The sequence below is a fragment of the Mus pahari genome, chromosome 2, assembly GCF_900095145.1.
Source record: "Mus pahari chromosome 2, PAHARI_EIJ_v1.1, whole genome shotgun sequence".
In the NCBI taxonomy this organism is placed as follows: Eukaryota; Metazoa; Chordata; class Mammalia; order Rodentia; family Muridae; genus Mus; species Mus pahari.
Window position 1 is genome coordinate 83198966 of NC_034591.1, and position 22184 is coordinate 83221149.

General features: G+C 35.8%; 1 protein-coding gene across 3 annotated transcripts in view; it reads left to right on the plus strand.

The window, feature by feature from the left end:
* The window catches only part of Smarcad1 (SWI/SNF-related, matrix-associated actin-dependent regulator of chromatin, subfamily a, containing DEAD/H box 1), a 60742-nt gene that overhangs the window by 35585 nt on the left and 2973 nt on the right, over nucleotides 1–22184 (plus strand). For all 3 annotated transcript variants that reach the window (XM_029534906.1, XM_021190210.2, XM_029534907.1), the window contains exons 10-23: nucleotides 685–884; nucleotides 6538–6628; nucleotides 9105–9204; nucleotides 10243–10302; nucleotides 10400–10475; nucleotides 12116–12251; nucleotides 12689–12826; nucleotides 14648–14743; nucleotides 14835–14952; nucleotides 15134–15255; nucleotides 17411–17599; nucleotides 18281–18399; nucleotides 19801–19983; nucleotides 21242–21351. In XM_029534906.1, coding sequence (XP_029390766.1) covers nucleotides 685–884; nucleotides 6538–6628; nucleotides 9105–9204; nucleotides 10243–10302; nucleotides 10400–10475; nucleotides 12116–12251; nucleotides 12689–12826; nucleotides 14648–14743; nucleotides 14835–14952; nucleotides 15134–15255; nucleotides 17411–17599; nucleotides 18281–18399; nucleotides 19801–19983; nucleotides 21242–21351 — 1738 coding nt within the window. The remainder of the gene's footprint in view (nucleotides 1–684; nucleotides 885–6537; nucleotides 6629–9104; nucleotides 9205–10242; nucleotides 10303–10399; nucleotides 10476–12115; nucleotides 12252–12688; nucleotides 12827–14647; nucleotides 14744–14834; nucleotides 14953–15133; nucleotides 15256–17410; nucleotides 17600–18280; nucleotides 18400–19800; nucleotides 19984–21241; nucleotides 21352–22184) is intronic.

Sequence of the window (22184 nt, forward strand, 5' to 3'; positions counted from 1 at the left end):
TGGGGACAAGTATCTTTAGCAGCAGTACTAGCAGATTTCTGATTAAATCAACGCATCAGAACCATTCCTTCCCCCCCTCCCCCCACCGAGACAGGGTTTCTCTGTGTAGCCCTGGCTGTCCTGGAACTCACTTTGTAGACTAGGCTGGCCTCGAACTCAGAAATGCGCCTGCCTCTGTCTCCCGAGCACTGGGATTAAAGGCGTGCGCCACCATGCCCGGCAGAACCATTCCCGTACAAGGAAATATGTAAACTTAATATTTTCAATATAAGGAAACATTTGCTGTCAGTATCAATAAACTTTATAATAAATTTGAGTATGTATTTCTGTGTGTAAAGTAAGACATGTTTGAAGTGGCAGTATGTCAGTGAAACACATAAGAATTCAAATGTGGAAACGAAAAAAAAAAAAAAGAATTCAAATGTGGACATGAAAAGCCAGTTTACTCAGCACTTCTTGATGGCTTTACAAACTTGTCTCCCCTCAAACAAAGAATTTGGATTTGGCTGCCTAGTGTGGTTGTGCACTCCTGCTACCCTCTGTTTGGAAGCAGAGGTGAGAAGGTTACAGTTTTGAGGGGAGTCTGAGTCATGGCACAAAACCTTTAATTAATTAACTAGAAAAGAACTTACATTTTGCCTGCTAGATTTGAACTGTTTAACTATTTTTCTTTTTATGCCACAGTTTACAAAGATGTCTAAAATCAATGGCCTATCTGAAGATTTGATATGGAATTGCAAAACGGTAATTCAAGAAAGGGATGTAGTTATAAGACTTATGAACAAATGTGAGGACATTTCAAATAAATTGACCAAACAAGTTACAATGCTCACCGGAAATGGAGGTGGATGGAACATAGAACAGCCCTCCCTTCTAAACCAAAGGTATCATTCACTGATTACAGTTATTTTGATCTTACTTGTATAAAGTATCTCAACTTTTATTTGCATTGTGGTTAGGGAAACCAAATGTGATTCAGTAACTAAGGTTAGAAGAAAATTCTCCAAGGTTCTCAGTGACACACAGGGGTATGCCAGTATATTTTCCTTTCCCCAGCAGGGGCTTTTACTCTATTGTGTTGTTATGTGGCCCTATATAATCTTTATCTTCCTTAGCTGGGATCAGATAGCTTTATGTGGATCCATTGAGGCTAATAAGAATGACTTTAGCCATGCTGTGTAAGTGACGATTTTGTTCTTCATGTTTTTTAAGCACCTTGAGAAGTCTCCTTGAGGTTAGGAACAACTCAGGAGGACACAGCAGACCCTAACTGTACACAGTTTTCTAGGTGCTACTTATTAAAATACCTTGCCAGAAGGCCTGGCAAAAACTAAATATGCACAACCATCTAACCATTAGTGCATAGTCAAGTGGCATTTTGTAGTTGCGCATTCTGCACATGGTGTTGGAGGGTCGTAGTAGGAGAAAGTACATTTTGAATTTCTTTGAATAATTTGCTTAGTTTTAAGTGGTTTGGAAATATAAACTTGTTCAGAATACTTCCTTTTCAGGAAGTACATTCAGTTGCTCATTTTGGTATTTGCTTGTTTTTCATTTGTTTCTGTTTTTTTGTTTTTGTTTTTGTTTTTGAGTTGGGCTTCTTATACATACATAGCCTTAGCTGGCTTAGTGCTCACTGTGAAGTCTACTCTGGTCTCAAACTAATGGCAATTCTCCTGACTCATCTACTTAGTGCTAAGTTTGTAGTTGTACTCCATGGACCACCACACTTGGCTGTAAATACTTTTCGTGGAGCAAAACAATAAAAATAGCCCACGTCCCTAAAAATCAAGGACTGGTTGGAATAGATTGTGAAAGAAGTACAGCATGCAGTGTTTATGCAATTGTAAATGCTAATTAGAGCCAGGCATGCTGCCTCACCCCTGGAATCCCAGCAGGGTGGCCAAGGCAGGAGGATCATCCCCAGTTTGAGGCCAGCCTGGGCTACATTGTGAATTGCAAGCTTGCGCCACAGGGGGATTAAAAAACAAACAAACAACAACAACAGCAACAAAAAAAACTTGTCTTACAGAGAGGGAGGTTTGTTTATGATATTTATGCTTTTTTGTTGTTGAAAATATTTCTTACAGTTTTTTTTTATTTTGTGTTTGTATTTTAGCACTAGGGTTTGAATTACCTTAGCTATGTCTGGTAATTTTCTTAGTTAATGATCAAAGCATATTTGCTGATGATCATTGTGTTAATAGTTCAAAATCATAGTATGAAGCAAAGAGAAGATATGATTATTGGCCTTTAATAGTAAGCTCGAATCTTTTCTGTGCCCTTCTAGGGTGCTATGTGGTGGTGTAGGGAAACGTGATGCAGCTCCCACAAAAGAAGCAAGCCCTTTGTGTGTTGCATAGACAGAACTATGTCAGCAAGTTCTCCTAAGTGTAGTTGGAGCTGCTGCTGCTGCTTGTTCTTCAGCGTGGACGTGGGGAGTTCTTCACTCTGCCAGACTTTCCCAGTTGAGTCCACTTTATCATAACTCGGAGTTTAAAAATGAGTACTTTACTGCATCACTTAAAAACTCTCAACCCACATTCATAAATTTCTCTTCTAAATAGTGTGGTCAGGTAATAATCTCCTTTCCCTTAGAGTAAGGTTTTTAAGACATATTTTAATTATAAATGTTAATGTGTTTCTTCATGGCATTTTTTATTTTTAATAAAATACTTAATGAGAAATGAAGTTTTAAGTTCTCCTTAGAGCAGAGTCTGAGTTGTAGCCCCGATTTACTTGGCGGACTAGCCAGCCTTGGCAGCTGTAGGTGTAGAAAAGCTTGTAGATGATCATTGCCTTACAGAGGTAAACACTGTCCAGACAATAACTGCCATACTCACTTGTATCTTTTTATACATACACATATGTATATATCTCCAGCCCCAGCCCTTGGCCCTTTCTCTCAACAGAGCAGAACCTTTGTGGCAAGGAAGCAGTTAGTGCTAGGTGTTTCTCTTAATAGGAGAAAAATTTCCTTTGGAGGTACAGACATTTCAGAACTTCCTGTTAGAAATTAAATATCAGAACTGGGGAGATGACTCAGCTGTTATGAGTGCTGCTGTTTTCACAGGACTTGAGCACCCACATCAGACAGCACACAAATGACTGCAAATCCATCCAGCTCCCAAGGTTTGATGCCCTCGTTTGCCTCTGTGGCACAGGAATACTCTAGTCCTCCCATACATATAGTAATAAAAACAAATCTTTAAAAAATAAAATTTGTCATGTGTACTTCAAAAGCATTACATATTCATACTCATTATTTCAACATGTTAAAAGTAGCTTAAAGTTAAAATGTAAGGAACAGTAGCATTAAATTTGAGCTTAATTAGTTCAAATTTTAGAGTAAGTGTTGGACAGTATATCCTGTTTTAGTTTCCTTGTTTTTTCTTACTATACTTATAACTATCTCTAAGACTTTAGTGGTTGATATGGAATTGATAAATTTTAACTCTTCTCATTGAGAAGGCATACAGTAGGTTGTCTTTCTTTACCAAGCAAAACTCATGTATTCCTTGTTTGACAGGAGGGACTTTGTGTCCAGTTTTAAACAGGAATTCAGACCTTTGACAAATGATCTCGTGACAGTGCAAATAGTTTAACTTGAATAAATCTATTGAAATAACTAAACATTTGAAGCGCCATGGCACTCTTAGAAGACATGAACTTTGATGGGATGGCATCTAGGCTTTGTGGGGGAACATTTCAAACAAGCTTCTCTGGCTCCACACTTTTGCATTTCACACTCATTAGATGCAGTCCTGGGAGCTCTGCGTCTCTCCTTTCTTTCACTCTTTTGAAAATAATATTGAAACTAGCTTTTCTTAAATGCTTCATTTCACACTGAAGAAATTATGACTGGCAGGATTCTTTTTTTCCCCCAGCAGAAAAGCACCCTCCAAATAATCCATTGCTTTTCTTTTATGATCCCAGAAGATCATATAGTAGCATTTCCCTCAGTGGAAATTAGGAGAACCTCCAGCCTAGAGATGTTTGTTAGATTGCACATTAGAGTTCTGAACACTTTCTACATTCTTATAAGTAAATGGATGATTGGTCTTCACATGTAATTGTTAAAATTCTTAGGAAATTGTCAAAATAAGTGGAAGGGAAGTTTGAATACCTAACACCTTCTAGAGAAAGAATATAGCCTACCTATTGCAATAATTTGTCATATTAATTTCTTCATTTGTCTTTTTCTGTTTCTTCATTTGTTTAATTAGTTCTGGTGATTTTACCCAGAGCCTTATGCATGCTAGGCAAGCACTCTTAACAATTAAGCCATATCCCTATATAGTAAATGTAGTTTGAATTGGCTTTGTTAAACCTATCTACATCTTCGTTGATCCTTTTAGGTTGGTCTATTTGTGTTTGGAGAACCAGTCTGTTTCAGGCAGCAGTTTTGTCGTACTAACAACACAGTCACAATATAGGCAGAACAAGCAAGGAACATATATGCATGAATATACATACACATTTATGTATGAATATGTATTTTTTGAAACCAATTCCCCAATTTAATAAAGCAATTTAGTCAAGTATCTAATTAAAGTGCTTTACTCAGGCTTTGTTGTGCTTGCAAATAAGTCAGTATTCCTTGAATATTTCTGTATAGTGGATGCTTTTCACTTAATACATTTAAAAAATTGTGTGAAGTCTTTTGCCAGAGCTTTTAAACTTTATATTAGTGATGAAAAACTTTGTAATTTTAGTTGAAGAGTATTCCTTGTTTTTTAAATGATAGGCTGTATGTTGGCATGTTATGGTGGCCCTCAGATACATTTATAAATACTGTAATACTCCTCCCCTATCAAAATTTTATTTTCATGAAATGTGAACCTTACATCTGTGTGATGAGTAAAGAAAGCATTGGTAAGGACTCAAAAGTAATAGAGACATAGGTTTTGACTTGTCCATGGGCTAGAGCAGCAGAAGCTTTTAGAGTTTTGCTATTTTGGGGAAGGGAAATAGTTCAGCCCTTAAGAGCATGTGCTGCTTTTGCAGAAAACCTGTGTTCAGTTTCTAGCATATTGAGCAGCTCCTCATCACCTATAACTTGAATTCTGGTCAATATAGATATGAGGAATACATTTGGCGCAAAGACATACATACAGGAAAGCACCTGTGTACACATAAAAAATACATATTTTTTTAAAGGTGGCCTTTAGAATGGGTCTGATTGAATATGAGGGCCTTGGGAAAGTTTTCACGTTTCTGGAGGCAATGGTGCTGCATCCGTACATCATTGCCTTTGTAGGAGCATAGAAATTACATTGGTAAATAGTATTCTGTCTTTTTGTAAGGAGGGCACATACTTTGATGACTTTAAAAATGCGGACAATGTTTTTCTTCCCTGTATTGTTACTTTTAGTGAGAAACATTTTTGTGTAAGACTGAATGAAACATAGACTCTTGTTTAAGGTGGAGGACTTTCCAACCCCACCTCACTGGATAAAGATGGTTTGGTTTCAGAATTTAACCCCATAGTCACTTACATGCTACATACAGCTTATGTCCAGACTTCTTTTCTGTGTACAGACTAATGTATGTAGAGGGAACTAAGGAGGCATAGTAAAAGCTGGAGAATGTTACAGGCTTCCACATTGATATATGGTGAGTGCTGTCTTCCTGAGTATGAAAATAAGCTTTGGATTTAGAATAACTTCACAAATTAAGACCTGAGACTTGATATTTTGTAGTTTTACAGCCCCAGGGTCTCATATTCATCGGAAAAACAAAATGACAATAGCTACTTTATGGCATTCTTAAAAGGTTAATAAGGTTAGTAAAGATATATGAAAGACAACATGCATTCTTTATATAGATTTTCATTAAAATCATTGCTAAGAATTTTAACCATCTAAAACATTTAGAAAAATGTATTAATCCATTATAACTCTAATATAAACAAAGTTGTTCCTAGGATTAATTTGTTTATGCATCTCTAAGTTAAAAAGTTAGAAAAAGCTTGTATATTACTTTGGTATTCATTAATGCTTAGCAAATTTATATATGTAAATATATGCATATGCAGACATACATTACTCTAGAACTAAACAAAGCCATTATTAAGCAACCTGGAAGAAGAACAAATTATGTTTGTGGGTTTAGTTCTAAAACTTGTAATTTCTTTAATGTGCTAAAAGTCTAGTCAATATAATCTATTTTTCTAGACTAAATATCACTTTAATAATACATTATCATATTTAATCTGATCATTTATAGAATTCAATAAAAATTTTGATATGACCCAATATAAAAGTGTTTTATGTAATTTGTACTGCCAAAAGTAGTAAATGACAAACATTGAGTAAATATTTATGAGATTTTAAAAATTATTATAGATTGTGTTTTGGATTTACTTTTTAAAAATGTACATAGCTTGTAAGAGTCAGGTTAAAAGGTAAGGCTCATCTAGGATATTTTTGGATTTTTTTTTTGTATGTATGTTCATTATAATCCAAATGTCATAAAATAGAATAGAAAATTAATAAAACAAATATAAATCTGTGATATTTATTGTTTCTTCATCAGTTTGTCACTCAAGCCCTATCAGAAGGTTGGATTGAATTGGCTGGCATTGGTGCATAAACATGGACTTAATGGCATTTTGGCAGATGAAATGGTAAGTGTTTACCATTAATAGAATTTGTAATTCAACATGACATAAAAAGATATATTGCCATTTAAGACATTCAGGCATTTTCCCTTACTGGTGTTTTGCTTTTTTGTGTTTTTTTGTTGTTCTTTGGTTGGCTGGTTTTCTTGTGCAGTTACCAAAGCATGCTAGGCAAGCATCCTGCGACTGAGCCACATCATGGAACATTGTGGTTTCACTGAACCCGTTACAGAAGCTCACCCTTTCTTTTACCTTTCTTTATGTTTATTGCTTTAGTTTTAGCCTGAGTCCTCGACAACTGAAAGAAGTTTGTCTTTCTGGTTATGATTATATATCAGTGTAAACATTACAAAAGTATCAGCAAAATCGTTTCAATGTTTGAGTTAATTTTTCCTCCAAATTACATATACTTTAGGCTAAGCTCATGAAGCTTGTTGCAGCCATTAGTCCAGGTTTGTTTTGTTTTTTTGAGACAGGGTTTCTCTGTATAGCCCTGGCTTACCTGGAACTCACTCTGTAGACCAGGCTGGCCTCAAACTCAGAAATCGGCCTGCCTCTGCCTCCCAAGTGCTGGGATTAAAGGCGTGCACCACCATGCCCTGCTCCAGGTATTGTCATATTTGAACTTCACTGTTAGTCTGATGTGACCTCACCCTTTCTTCAACTCTGCTTGTAAAAAGTATTTATTGAGTATGAGTTAAACGCTGCCTGTATTGCCTGTAGCACTTGGGAGACAAAGGCTAGAAGATTCAGGTTTGAGGCCAGTCTGGGCTACATGCAAACCCTACCACAAAAAGTCAAGTCAACCAAAGAAAAGGTTGTATTCAGTGAGTTACAAAAATGAACAATCATAATAATGCTGTTTCTGCATATTCCTACTGTCACTTTATACTTACTTAAAAGAAAGGTGCTATTTATTCAATATAAAACTAATGTCTGTGGCATGTCAGAATGCTTACAAATAATGTACAGTGTGACAATGTATAACTGAACTGGGAATTAGATCTGAGCTTGGTTGTCAACCTTGCCTTTCACAGGCTATCAGATTCTTTCTAGATGGCGTAGTCTTTCAGAACTAGCATGAAAAAAAGTTTAATTTCTATATTCTAAGATTATATTAATATCAAAAAGAATATGTGATGTCATTTTTGTTTATTTGTAAAGCATAAATTTGTAAATTTGCCAGAACAAAAATGCCATGGCTATACCACACAAGTTTGTTTCCCACAGCTGGTCCAAGTTAGAGGTGCTAGCAGGCTTGGTATCTTTTTGAGGGCTCCTCCTCCTCCTCCTCCTCCTCCTCTTCTTCCTCTTCTTCCTCTTCTTCCTCTTCTTCCTCCTCCTTTTTTTACTTTTTAAAAATTTATTTATTCACTTTACATCTAGCTCATTACTCCCCTCCCAGTCACTCCCCTTCTATAATCCTTCCCCTCCTTCCCTCCTCCTGTGAGTGGGTAGGCCCCCTCAGGGTATCCCCCTACCCTGGAGGCCTCTTCTTACCTTGCAAGCAAGGGATATGGTCTCTCTTTAAAAGGTCATCAGTGTAACTAGATTAAGACACCACTTTCCTGATTGCATTTACCCTGAATCTCTTCCTTATGGCCAGTTGGCTAAGTACTGTATCTTTGAGTGTTAGCATATGTATTTTGAGGGAAGAACAAGAACACATTCAGTTCATAATGTTGGCAGTACTTTGCTCTATTAATGCTAGTTCAGTGGTCTTTTGTGTTTTGCTTTGGTTTTGTTTTGAAGCAGGATTTTATATTATTCCCCAAGCCAGCCTACAACTTTCTGTAGCCAAACTGGCATAGATCATTCCTTGGTCAGCCTCCCAGTTGGCTGAGATTACAGATTGGAACCACCAAGTTTCACTCTGTATCTCAGTTCTGACAGCCATCACTAGAGGCAGATGACCTTAGGCCACAGTATGAGCAGTGCTGTTCATACTCTTCTTTCTGGCTCATTCAGTACAGCATGATGCTACTGGGATTCATCTGCTACTAGTATATCAGAATTTTGTTTTGTTTTGTTTTGTTTTTGATTGCCGTGTGACGTCTTCTTATCCTTAGGAGTGAAATTGCAGAGTAATAGAGTTGGGTAATGTTTTTCTGTATTTATGAAACAGCCCTCAGTCCATCTAGGCCACATTAAGTCCTGGGCCTGTATAAGTAAGAAGAAGTAGGCCCTTCCCATGCAATGCGAAATTCTTCACTATTATGTATGTCATGTATAAACCAATTGTTAAGATTCATCATCGATGCTGCTCATTAAAATAACTTACAGAGCCACTTACAGATTCTACTCAACTCATTTGAGCTTCATAGAAATTCTTCATAGAAATAGAAAGTGGATTATAGGAAATGGAAAAATTTAATCCTGCCAAGAAATAATTCCCTTTTCTTTTGCACTTTCAAGTATTTGTTTATTTTCATTCATTTTAAAATTTCATATATTGTCTTTTCTTTTAAACTTTTAATTTTAGGGCCTAGGAAAAACCATTCAAGCCATTGCATTCCTGGCATACCTCTTTCAAGAGGGTAATAAAGGGCCTCATTTGATTGTTGTTCCAGCCTCCACCATAGGTTTGTAATTCGGGGACAACTGTTTCTGTGTTTTGGAATGTTTTATATTGATGTGCATGTGTGGTGATGATTATTAATTTTTTGGCTTATTTTTCTCTTTTTTTGAAAATGGTACATGTTTGTGTCTTTTGCATTGGCAATATTTTCCAAGAACCTGAGATGGTCATTTATTTTGGTTTCATAGTACTTATAACTTACTTTTTAAGAGTCAAAGGATCTGGGTGTGCCATCATGCACCTGTACTATTAAATACTTGGAAGGTAGAATCAGGAGGATCAGGGGTTCAAAGTCATCTTCATATGTGTGTTGAGTTTAGTGTCAGCCTCAGTTACATAGGTCTGTACTGGGGAAAAAAATATAGCCAAATATAAAAAGAAACAGAAAACAGTATGGTATAATGTGGTGGGATAGGGGTTGAGAGGGTGTCTTACTGTGTGGTGTCTATCCATGTTTTCATTCTTGGACTTGGGTGATCTTCCTGTCTCAGATCCTGAATGTTGGTACTGCTAACCCACCCAACATTTTTTAAAAAAAGATTTTATTTAGTATATATGTAGTGTTCTGTCTGTATGTATGCCTGCAGGCCAAAAGAGGGCACCAGATCTCATTATAGAAGGTCATAAGCCACCGTGTGGTTGCTGGGAATTGAAATCAGGACCTCTGGAAGAGTAGCCAATGCTCTTAACTTCTGCACCATCTCTCTAGCCCTAGTCTGCCCAACTTTAAAACTTTGGATTTAAAAGTATGCAATTTAATTCTTGCTTAATCATTTATCCATTCTTTATGAATTAATGTACAAGTCGGTGTGAAAGAGTTTTGTCCATATAAGTATAAAATAAAGACCATCTCTTCCTAAATTAGAATTATCACTTAAATGGGTTGTCTTCTGCCCCTTGCACCTTTGCCCCTTTAGAACATCTCATTTTATCACGAGGGGTAGTTTTCATAGTGTTTTTTTTTTTTTTTCCAAAGCAAAATTAACTTAATAAACACAAATCCTGTAATAGCAGATTCATTTAATCTCTTTGTTTTTTGTAGATAACTGGTTAAGAGAAGTTAACTTATGGTGCCCTAGTTTAAATGTGCTCTGTTACTATGGTAAGTCATTTTGCTTTTCATTTAGTAATTAAAAAGAATTAAGTTATAATTAAACATGATAAATATAATCAAAGTATGCTTCACTTTTAAATTCTAGGTTCTCAAGAAGAGCGTAAACAAATTAGATTCAACATCCATAATAAGTATGAGGATTACAATGTAATTGTTACAACGTGAGTATTAAGAAAATTTGGGAAGTAGTGGGGGAGAATTTATATAGTCCTCTTCTTCCTGAATCCTTTCCCCATCATTTTTAAAGGCAGGGTTTCATTATGCAGTACTGGCTGACCTGGACTTCTCTTTGGACCAAACTGACCAAACTTGCCTGCCTCTGCCTCCCAAGTACTGAGATTAAAGGCATGTGCCACCACACTTAGAAAAATATCTTGTGGTGGTAATGTGTAGGTTAGTTTATGCTGGGATTATGAAACAAGTGATCGAGTGATTTATCCTGATAGTGAAATTTTTAAAAAAAAATTATTGTATAAGAGGTTTTGCTTGAATTTGTTTTGTTTTGCTAGCTCACTAGAAATGGGAGTAAACATTTTTTTCATTTAATTTAAGCTTCAGATAAAATTTGAGATACTATGCCAAAGACTTATAAGTGTTGTCAGTAAATATAATGAAATCTGTTCCCAATAAGAAATCTGAATTAGAGCAGAATAAGGATAACAAAGAAACTAATTCTTTTTGTTTCTTTAGCTTTTGTGAGGGGGCAGGTCTCTTTTAGTTGGGCTGCTCTCCAAATCATTTAGCTGAGTACATCCTTGAACTCTTAATTCTTTTTATCACCACACCCAGGTTCAATATATTTTTGAATAGTCACTATGTAGTTGGAATTATTGAATATAGTATGTGTTAGAGAACTTAATATTTTTATAGTTCATTAAATTTTTTATTACTGTTGTATTCTTTCAGGGTCTATTTTGGAAGAATTTACCTAAAATTTCCTTTTTCCTTTTTTAAGGATATATGGTATTTTTTGTTCATGAGTATGTGTGTCTAAATATGTATATATGTACCACAGGCATAGTATTGTGAGCAGTGGCCAGGGAGAGGGCATCATAGCTCCTGGAATTGGAGTAAGGTGTAGCTATGGGTTGCCAGTGTGGATGCTAGGAATGATGCCCAGGTCCTCTGTGCAAGAGGAAGACATGCACTTAACTGTTGAACCATCTCAGTAGCCCATCCCTTTCAAAAAAAAAATTTTTTTTTAAATTAAATGGACCCATATTTAGTCTTGAACTCTTGGCCCTTACCTAGTAATTCCTTGACCAAATCCTTTGTTTTACCTTTGTGTTCTTTTCTGCTTCTTAGAAACAATTGTGGGGCAAAGTATATATCAGTGCTAGATTATTTCTATTTAATCTAAAATTGACTGCTTCCCAAGTGTATTAAAGTTGTCTAGAACTGTTTCATATAGATTTTCTTTTGGTTAGTACTGTATAATTTGGCTACAGGTGCATAAATATTCAATAAAAGTATATCAGTGCTTGAGAGCTATGTTTTGTGCTTTCTTATAAGAGCTATTTGAAAGGTTAAAAGAAAAATAGTTTAGAAACCAGTGCAATGGCTTAGAGAATAAGGCAATTGTCACTGTATCTGATAACCTGAAGAAGGAAAGAACATGACCTCTATACCTGTGCCTTTGGTGTCACACATGTACTTACATAGCATACAATAAGTAAATTTAATAAACTTTTTAAAAGAAAAATAGCTTTAAAAACCACATTGTGTCCGAATAAACTCTAAGCTCCTAAAAGGCATAATCAGAAATAATTAGTTTTTTTTTTTTTTTTTTTTTTTGTAATAGGTATAATTGTGCAATCAGCAGCTCTGATGACCGCAGTCTCTTTCGACGCCTGAAATTGAATTATGCAATTTTTGATGAAGGCCATATGCTGAAGAATATGGGCTCTATCCGCTACCAACATCTAATGACAATTAATGTAAGAGTGTGCTTTGTAAATAATTGTGATAAAATCTATCTTTCCTAATTTAATACATACACACATGATTTTAAATCAGGAGTGAGCAAGCTTTTCCTTTAAGGTACTTTTTGCTTTTTGGGTCCTGTGGCCACTGTCATTTTCTTCAGTAATTCTTTAAAAATGTTAAAAAACAAAAAACAAAAAACAACTTTTAGTTTATTTTTACCACCTCACAGAAGTTATTTGAGGATACATGATAGTGCTTTCAAAACATGCCAGCAGGTTCATGTTCTGCCTGAAGTATAGTAGATGATAGTAAGTGACATCAAATATCTCAACTTTTCTTCTATCACGATAATCTGAGTCTCCCCTTGTCTCCTTTACTGAGTAAGGTAGACAGGGAGGGAAAGGTGCTTAAAGAAGAAAACTAATCTGAGTTTTGTCTTCACTCTCAGGCACGTAACCGTTTATTGCTCACGGGCACACCTGTGCAGAATAATCTGCTAGAACTCATGTCATTGTTGAATTTTGTTATGCCACACATGTTTAGCAGTAGCACCAGTGAAATCCGAAGGATGTTTTCTTCTAAAACGGTAAGCATAAATATATGTTTTCCCCAGATGTGAAGGTGTTTTCTAGGCTCTTCGCTCTTTTGTCTGTTACAGTTGTTTTCATGGCACGTGCTCTATCAAAAGAGCTTAAGTTTTTGGTACCCCTATATGTGAACATATCAATCAGCCATAGTATGGAGAAAAATAATGATCAGTTCTATGACCAGTAGTCAGGAGTTTTGAGGTTCAGTAATCTGAAGAACTGAGTAATAATTTTAAATGGTGGAAAGCTCAGAGATAGATAGATAGATAGATAGATAGATAGATAGATAGATAGATAGATAGATGATAGATAGATAGATGATAGATAGATAGATAGATAGTACCTTAGGATATGTTCCTTTTTAAAATACATCTTTTTTTCTTATCTTTTTTCTTATATATCCTTTATTGGCCTTCCACTAATTTTAATACCTTGTACAATTATGGTGCGATTATCAAAATAAAACTGGTATAATACTATCAACTAAGGACAGAGACTGAAAACTTGTACCTAATTCCTAATCTAAAAATGTCCTCCATCTTGGAAAAGGTGATTGGCCTTTCTAAGCTAGTACTAGAACTCTGGTTTAGGATTTCCAGATACCCAGAGGTAGCTTCTGTTTTCATAATCGTTGTTTGGGGGAAGTCAGAGGCTTCAAGAGGTAGAGCTTATAGGTCTTACTCCAAAGCCTGATAGTAAACCAGTGACTTTCTGACATCCCTTTATGTCTAGGATTCTACCATGTACAGTCTGAGAGAAAATAGTATGCTCTCAGACTTAGATCCAGTGCACAGGACTCTATTGTGGTATATGACTAAGGAAACTGATTATAAATAGTTAGGTTTTAGTAGACAGTATGAGCATGTGAAGATGCCCATGAAGATGCCAGGTGCATTGTGCAGGAAGCTCCATTTGACTGCTCCACCTTCTTCAGAGTAAAGAGAGTTGATTGAACTCAGGCTTTGAGCCATGTGACCTTATCTAAGCTGTTTCATTCTTTGAGCCTCTTGCTTAAAAGTTGAGAGAACACCCATTCCTGATATTTTTAAGATGACCATCACCTTTTCCTTTTGTATTTGCACACATGCACACAGTGTATGTACACATTCAGGCCCGAGGTTGACTTGAGGTATCGTCTATTCTCTACCTTATTGTTTTACTGTTATTCATTTATTATTTGATAATTTCATACGTGTTTATATATTCCTTCACCATCCCTTCTTAACTCCTCGTTACCTGTACCTTAAATATTTCTTTACTATGTAATTCTCTAAAAACCTCAGCTTTGACTGGATACTGTTCTCTGTGGTTTTCATCAAATTATTGACTTTCTTTCCTTTTTACAAATACATAGTTGGATTCCCCCCACCTCTCCCACTTTTCTTGTTCTCTCCTGTTTTAAACACAAGCATATGCACACATTTTTATTCCATGGGATTTATTCAGTCAGTGACTGAATTGGATGTTCGTATCTAAATGCCAACTAATCTGGTTCAGATTTATCACTTCAGTAAAATATATAGTAACGCACCACGAAAACTCAAAATATATATGGAACTTCAAATAAATTATAGCTCAGAATTCAGAAATGACTTTCTAGGCCCAGATAGTAACTCAGTATAAAGCACGTGCCTTTTATTTATATCCACGGCCACGAGTTCAACCCATACCGTAGGAGAAAAGCCCAAACAGTCAAATATATATTTTGTTATGTGAAGTGGGAGTCTATAGATTATGCATATTGTAACATGGGATTATTGTGATGACTTAATTATTGTAAAGACATAATTTCTAAAGGGTTGGGTTTTTATTTTGATTAGAAACCAGCAGATGAGCAGAGTATATACGAAAAGGAGAGAATAGCACACGCGAAGCAAATCATAAAGCCCTTCATCCTCAGGAGAGTGAAAGAGGAGGTAATGCTTCATCTGTAGGTTCTTGGTTGCAGTTTTTCGTAAGAATTCTGTTTTCTTAGAAAAGTCACATCAAGTGATTTTCCTTTCTAAGGTTCTTAAGCTTCTGCCTCCCAAGAAGGATCAGATTGAGCTATGTGCAATGTCAGAGAAGCAGGAGCAACTCTACTTGGGCCTTTTCAACAGATTGAAAAAGTCTATCAACAACCTGGGTAACGTCTGACTTCCACAGCTTATGCAAAAAATGATCTTTGCATATCATAATTTTAGGGGCTGTTCTCTTTAAGTTAGGATTTGAAGAAATATTTTTAAGACTTAAAAATTGAGATAAACTTTAGTAAATAGCTCTGTCACTTTGATTTTTAAAAAATGTATATACTCTTTGGATCACAGAAAAAAACACAGAGATGTGCAATGTCATGATGCAATTGAGAAAAATGGCCAATCACCCTTTACTACACCGCCAGTATTACACACCTGAGAAACTGAAGGAGATGTCTCAGCTAATGCTGAAGGTAAGGACTTACGTTAGTTAGACTTACTGAGCTTAGCTAGTAATACTAGGAAATGCTTCGGATGGTCTTAGGCTGAAAGTTCATCTCTAACCACTGTGGGCCTTGCACATGCTAACCATACTCTTTCACCGTCCACCATCCATGCTATAGCCCTAGCCTGAGGTACATTTTCTAGGCACAGATAACTTGATAGACAAGAGAATGGATAGGTAATCAGGCCTGGCATTAGCAAACTGTGGCCAAGAACTACTACCTTTTTTTTTGGTTAGAACATAAGCATACCCATTTTTATCTGTACTGTTCCTTTAGGGATTCTCATTGTAGGGGCAGAGCTAGGTAAATGCAGTGTACTGCCTGCCAAGCCAAAAATACTTATTTGACAGTTGGACCATGGCCCTTTATGAGAAGAGTTTGCTAATTCCACAGACTTTCATAATACACATTTTTTAAAGTTCTAAAAAAGAAAGCTAAACCAAAGTAAAAGATCCCTCATATTTTTGTCCTGCTTAATGGAACAGTTTTCCCATTTATTTTCTCATTTTGTTTTTCCTTTGTTGTATTTTTCTCTTCGTCAGCTTACTCTTTATTTTTGCCCCATTCTTTCTTAATCTTTTTTTAAATGTAGATTGCATATCTGTGTTGAATGCAACAAGCTGTCTCAATTTTTTTTAAAAAAAAAGTTTATTTATTATCATACATAAGTATACTGTAGCTGTCTTTAGATACACCAGAAGAGGGCGTCAGATCTCATTATGGATGATTGTGAACCACCATGTAGTTGCTGGGATTTGAACTCGGGACCTTCAGAAGAGTTGTCAGTGCTCTTAACCACTGAGCCATCTCACCAGCCCTTAAATTTTTAAATTTTTTTTGTTATTTTAAACTTACAGAAAAATTTAAACATGAAAATGCAAAGAATTTTTATAATGAACCCTCTGCACATGTTTCTTTGAATCATTCCTAGTTAGCATTCATACCTATACTATCTTGTATTCTGTAAATGCCTAGATTCTTTGCCAGGATCATTTTGAACTAAATTCCAAATTGTGGAACAGTTATTTACATACTAAGGTATGTAATAAGGTAAAGGTGCTTTTATACATTAGTAATGGCTATCTTAATAAGAAATGTTTGGGTAAGCCGGGCATGGTGGCGCACGCCTTTAATCCCAGCACAGAGGGAGGCAGAGACAGGTGGATTTCTGAGTTCGAGGCCAACCTGGTCTACAGAGTGAGTTCCAGGACAGCTAGGGCTACACAGAGAAACCCTCTCTCGAAAAAACAAAAACAAAAACAAAAGACATAGAAATGTTTGGGTAGAATGAGAGGAGTTTCTTATCTGTAAGTGGTTAAACATACTATCTCTAGAAGAGTTAAGAATCTTCCTTTCAGCCGGGCGTGGTGGCGCACGCCTTTAATCCCAGCACTTGGGAGGCAGAGGCAGGCGGATTTCTGAGTTCGAGGCCAGCCTGGTCTACAGAGTGAGTTCCAGGACAGCCAGGGCTACACAGAGAAACCCTGTCTCGAAAAACCAAAAAAAAAAAAAAAAAAAAAGAATCTTCCTTTCGGGGTCCTGGAGAGATGGCTCAGAGGTTAAGAGCACCGAGTGCTTATTCTGAAGGTCCTGAGTTCAAATCCCAGCAACCACATGGTGGCTCACAGCCATTTGTAATAAGATCTGACCACCCTCTTCTGGTGTGTCTGAAGACAGTGTATTTACAATAAATAAATAAATCTTTTTAAAAAAAAAAAAAAAAGAAGAAGAAGAATCTTCCTTTCTAGGTGCTGGAGAGATGGCTCAGAGGTTAAGAGCACTGACTGCTCTTTCAGAGGTCCTGAGTTTAATTCTCAGCAACCGCATGGTGGCTCATAACCATCTGTAATGAGATCTGATGGCCTCTTCTGGTGTGTCTGAAGAAAGCTACAGTGTACTCGTATAAATAAAAATAAATTTAAAAAAAAGGAAGGAAGGAAGGGAAGAAAAAAAAAAAATCCTCCTCTTTTAATGATACCCCGAATTAACACTCATGTCTTATCCTTAATCTGTTTTACTAAAATGTCTGATTTGGGCATTTTTTTCAAATGTAGAATGCTTTTATTAATCTGTTCATATTATAAATTGTATATGATGTTTTGTTATGTTTCATTTTAAAAAGGAACCTACGCATTGTGAGGCTAACCCCGACCTGATCTTTGAAGACATGGAAGTTATGACAGATTTTGAACTACATGTACTTTGTAAACAGTATCAACACATTAATAGTTACCAGTTAGACATGGATTTAATTTTAGATTCTGGGAAATTCCGAGCCTTAGGATGCATCTTGTCTGAGTTGAAACAGAAGGTATTAAACAGAATGACTGTCTCTGTATCTGCCTTGTTGGTTGAACTTCTGAAACAGAAGTATTAGAAAAGATGACTCTGAGTTTATTGTTTGTTATACTTTCTAAAGTTTATGTTCTACTTTCTTCTAGAACCTAGTGTCTTAAATTTGCATCATATAATTTTTTCTGTTTATTTTTCTTTTTATAGAACTTAATAAGAAAATAATAAAAGTTAGATTAGATCACATCTGCGTTCATTTTTTAAGTTTTAATTATTATTTCAGAGGTGACCCATTCGAAGGACTCTGCAATTTTTATGAAGTAGCTTAAATTTTTAGTATTTAAGTACAAGTAGTGATTATGTACTTGGTCTTAATGAATGATCCTTTTTTAATACGAAAAGGAAGTAATAATAATCAACTTCTTTAACTTAAAAACAGAATTAAACTGCTACTTAAGTTAAGAAGTTAAGGAAATCTATTCATATATAAGAAAAAGTAAACGTATTCTTGGTATCATTACTTGATTTTTTTTTTTACTTGAAAAAAAAGAGCAGTTGAACATTACATAATTTTATCATGAAGTTTATGCAGAGTTGGCAAACGTCTCTTAAAGCATTCTTTATTTTGTAGGCCTCATGACTTTGGCTAAGGGCAATGATTTCACTTTCCTGTTTCTAATTCATCCGTGTATTTCCACAGGGTGATAGAGTTGTATTATTCAGCCAGTTTACCATGATGCTGGATATATTAGAGGTTCTCTTAAAGCATCACCAGCATAGGTACCTCCGGTTAGACGGGAAGACTCAGATTTCTGAAAGGTTGGTATTAGCTGCCAAGGATCTTTTGCGTATTCATTTGTTAGCATTTTAAATATAAGGAGAATTTTGTAGAAAATTCTTGTTTAAAGTGTTAGGTTCTGCTATTTCAAATATTCAGTATTCAAATTATTCAACTATTACTGCTGGGTTGTTCTTTTAATTTTTCCCCCAATAAGTGTATTCTGAAAAATTATGAAAATTATATGCTTTTAATAATTTTTTCTCTTGTATTTTATGTTATTTTTATTTTTGTGCTGTTAGGGATCATACCCATAGTTTTTTTTACATGGTAGGCAAGCACTCTAGAACTAAACCACATCCCCAGTCCTGAATTTTTTTCCCCTGTAAAAATTATTCAAGGGAGGCTTCATCTAGCAGCTGATTGAAACAGATGCAGAGACCCACAGCCAGAAATCAGGCAGAGGTCAGGGAATCTTTCAGAAGAGGGGAGGATTGCTTATAGAAGCCAGAGGGGTCAAGGATACCACAAGAAAAACCTCAGAATCAACTAACCTGGGCCCATAGGGACTCATGGAGATTGAATCCACAATCAGGGATCCCATGTGGGCATGACCCAGGTTGTCTGTATATATGTTAGAGTTGAGTAGCTTGGTGGTGTTATGGAGCTCCTAAAAGTGGGAGTTCAGGCTCTCTCTGACTCTTTTGCCTACTTCTAGGACACTTTTCCTCATATTGGATTTTCTCATCTAGCCTTAATACAAGGGGCAATAACCCATGTTTGCTTAATGATAACCATGGGAGGCCTGCCCTTTTCTAAAGAGAAATGGAGGAAGAGTGAAGGGGGAGAGAGGAATGGAAGGTAGGAAAAACTCTGATCAGGATATAAAAAATAATAAAACCATTCAAGGTTTTGAGGCATCTTACTGCTTAATCAAGATTGTTTTAAAGTCAGACTTTTCATATTTTAAAGGTTAATGAAAAAAGTTATCAGTCAGCAGGAGGATCTAATATTTGAGGCCAACCTTGGCTACTTAGTGAGACATCCCCCAAACCTCCCCACTCCAAAAAGAAAAAATAATCCTCAAAACCAGTTCTTATAGGTTTTTCTTTTTAAAAAATGAAGAAAATAGAATCCTTCGTTCCTTTTGTATACTTCTCTCTTTTGGTAATAGCTGTCAGATTGCTGAGAAAGTTAGACTGGATAATTATTTAGCTAAATTTGAAGCACTAAAAACAAAAAATAATACTAATATATATTTCACATATTAATCAGGTTAGAATCGTTGGATTGACTTAAGGGGCTCTTCACTGATAGCAGAGGAAAAAGTAGGTGTAACATGTGTGTATAGCCCCTAGGTTTGCTTTCCATGTGAAGTGACTATTTTCAGTTCTACACATTTATCCTTAAATGTAATTGAACCTAATTCGCTTGTCTTACAGGATTCATCTAATTGATGAGTTTAATACAGATATGGATATCTTTGTATTTCTCTTGTCAACTAAAGCTGGTGGATTAGGAATAAATCTTACTTCAGCAAATGTTGTTATACTTCATGACATTGATTGCAATCCATACAATGACAAACAAGCAGAAGACAGGTGCCATAGAGTTGGTCAGACTAAGTAAGTATTGTCAGTTGAAATTTAGTTTTCATCAACTACCAGCTTGATTAGTATAGAATATTAAGGAATGTATGTGTTGGCTATCTTATCTGTAGGTTTTTTTTTTTTTTTTTCCGGCAAAGTATAGATGCTACTTTTTACCAGCAACCTTGATGCCGTCTATATGTAAATTACCGTGTCCTCATTCATTTTCTAATAATTAACCTTCCACCTCCATACCAAATAGTTTTACAGTTCATGAGATGTATATTATCAGTAGTGATATAGTTCATGCCTGTAATCCCATCACTTGAAAGTCTAAGACGTCAGATTGCTCCAAGATTCAGGCCAACCCACCTGACCCTATAGAACAAATACTAGGTTAGCCTGGGCTCCATAGAGATTTGGGCTACAAACAGGAAAAATAGTATAATAAAGCAGACATGCTTATTTAGCAAATAGTCTATCGTCAAGCTCTATCTCCAGTCCCATTTTAATGAGATTTTATCAATAAATTTCAAAGCATATATATTTTTCTCTTGGATCAGTAGGGAAGGATAGATATCTAAAATGTTTTAATACTTCTAAATGCCAATCTCAAGTACATTAAATAAAAGTTATTTATGGGTCTTAGTTAATGTTCTATTGCCGTGAAGTGATACCATGACTGAGGCAACTCTTACTTTAGCCAAGTGTGATGGCACACACCTTTAATTCCAGCACTTGGTAGACAGAGACAAGTGGTTGGTTCTCATGAGTTAAATCCAGCCTGATCTACAGAATGGATTCTACGACAGTCAGAACTATACAGAGAAACCTTGTCTTAAAAAAAAAAAAAAAAAAAAAAAAAAAAAAAAAAAAAAAAAAAAAAAAAAAAAAAAAAAAAAAAAAAAAAAAAAAAAAAAAAAAGAATAAATAATAAAAGAAAGCATATAATTGGGGGCTTTTGTCAGCATGGCAGCAGGCATGGCAGACTTGATGCTGGAGCAGTTGTTGAGAGTTGCATCCTGGTTCATAGGCAGAGAGACCCTGGGTTTGGTATGGGCTTTTGAAAGCTCAAAGTCTACCCCTAGTGACCCACTTCCTCCAACAAAGCCACACCTGGACCTTCCAATCTTTTCAAATAGTGTTACTTCCTGGTGAGTAAGCATTCATATGGATGAATGGGAACAATGGATTCAAACCATCAGAGTCATTAACTTTTCTTCTTATTCTTGTTGAACTGTTATTATCTAAATAACACCAGTGACCTATGGATGTGTCATGTGTTTATTTTTAGAGAAGTATTAGTTATTAAATTAATAAGCCAAGGAACTATTGAAGAGTCCATGCTAAAAATTAACCAACAAAAGTTGAAACTAGAGCAAGACATGACCACAGTAGATGAAGGTAAGTTGTTTGTTAGCAGAAATACCAGAGTTCTTAACTAGTATGAATGGTATGTTTGGAGGACAAAGTAGACGAGGATATGCACGCTTACATCAAGTACAACAGTAACAAAGATTTGTTTTGCCAGAATTTATTTAAAAGAACAACTTGATTTTGAAAACATCTGTCTCTTCTGTCTTATATAATGGACACCATAATATTCTCAAAATCAAATTTGGATCTATAGCTTCACTCACAATTTATAATTTGTTCACTAAATGAATAATATTATCAATTCAAAGGTTGAAAACTTTTTTTTTTTTTTTTTTTTTTTTTTTGAGACAGGGTTTTTCTGTATAGCCCTGGCTGTCAGCTGCCTCTGCCTCCCAAGTGCTGGGATTAAAGGCGTGCGCCACTATGCCTGGCTGAAAACGTATTTTATAGTGTAAAAAGAGCCCTTACATATGTAAATATGTAATACTTACATAATTTTACTTTGACTTAGTAAATATCAAAATATAGAACTGTAAAATGCACTTAAAAATTGTAATGTTGGTTTCAGGTTTAATTACTTGGGCCTTAGAAACCTTAAATAACGCGTTTCTAGCTGCTGTTAGAAATGATAATGTTAAGTTCTATAAATTTGCATGTTTTATTCATGTGTATAATTTTTGACAAGTAGTACATTAACACAGTTTGGAACTCAAGAGTTAGTCATGTTGCATGGTGCTGGGAAGGCGACCAAGTTGTCAGGAGAGCTTCTTAAGCTCACGAGCTCCTTTCCAAGCAGCCCACAGCCTTCCTCCCATGCCTTCCCTCTGCTCTGGGAAAGGTGTTTTGTTTTTCCCGAAGGG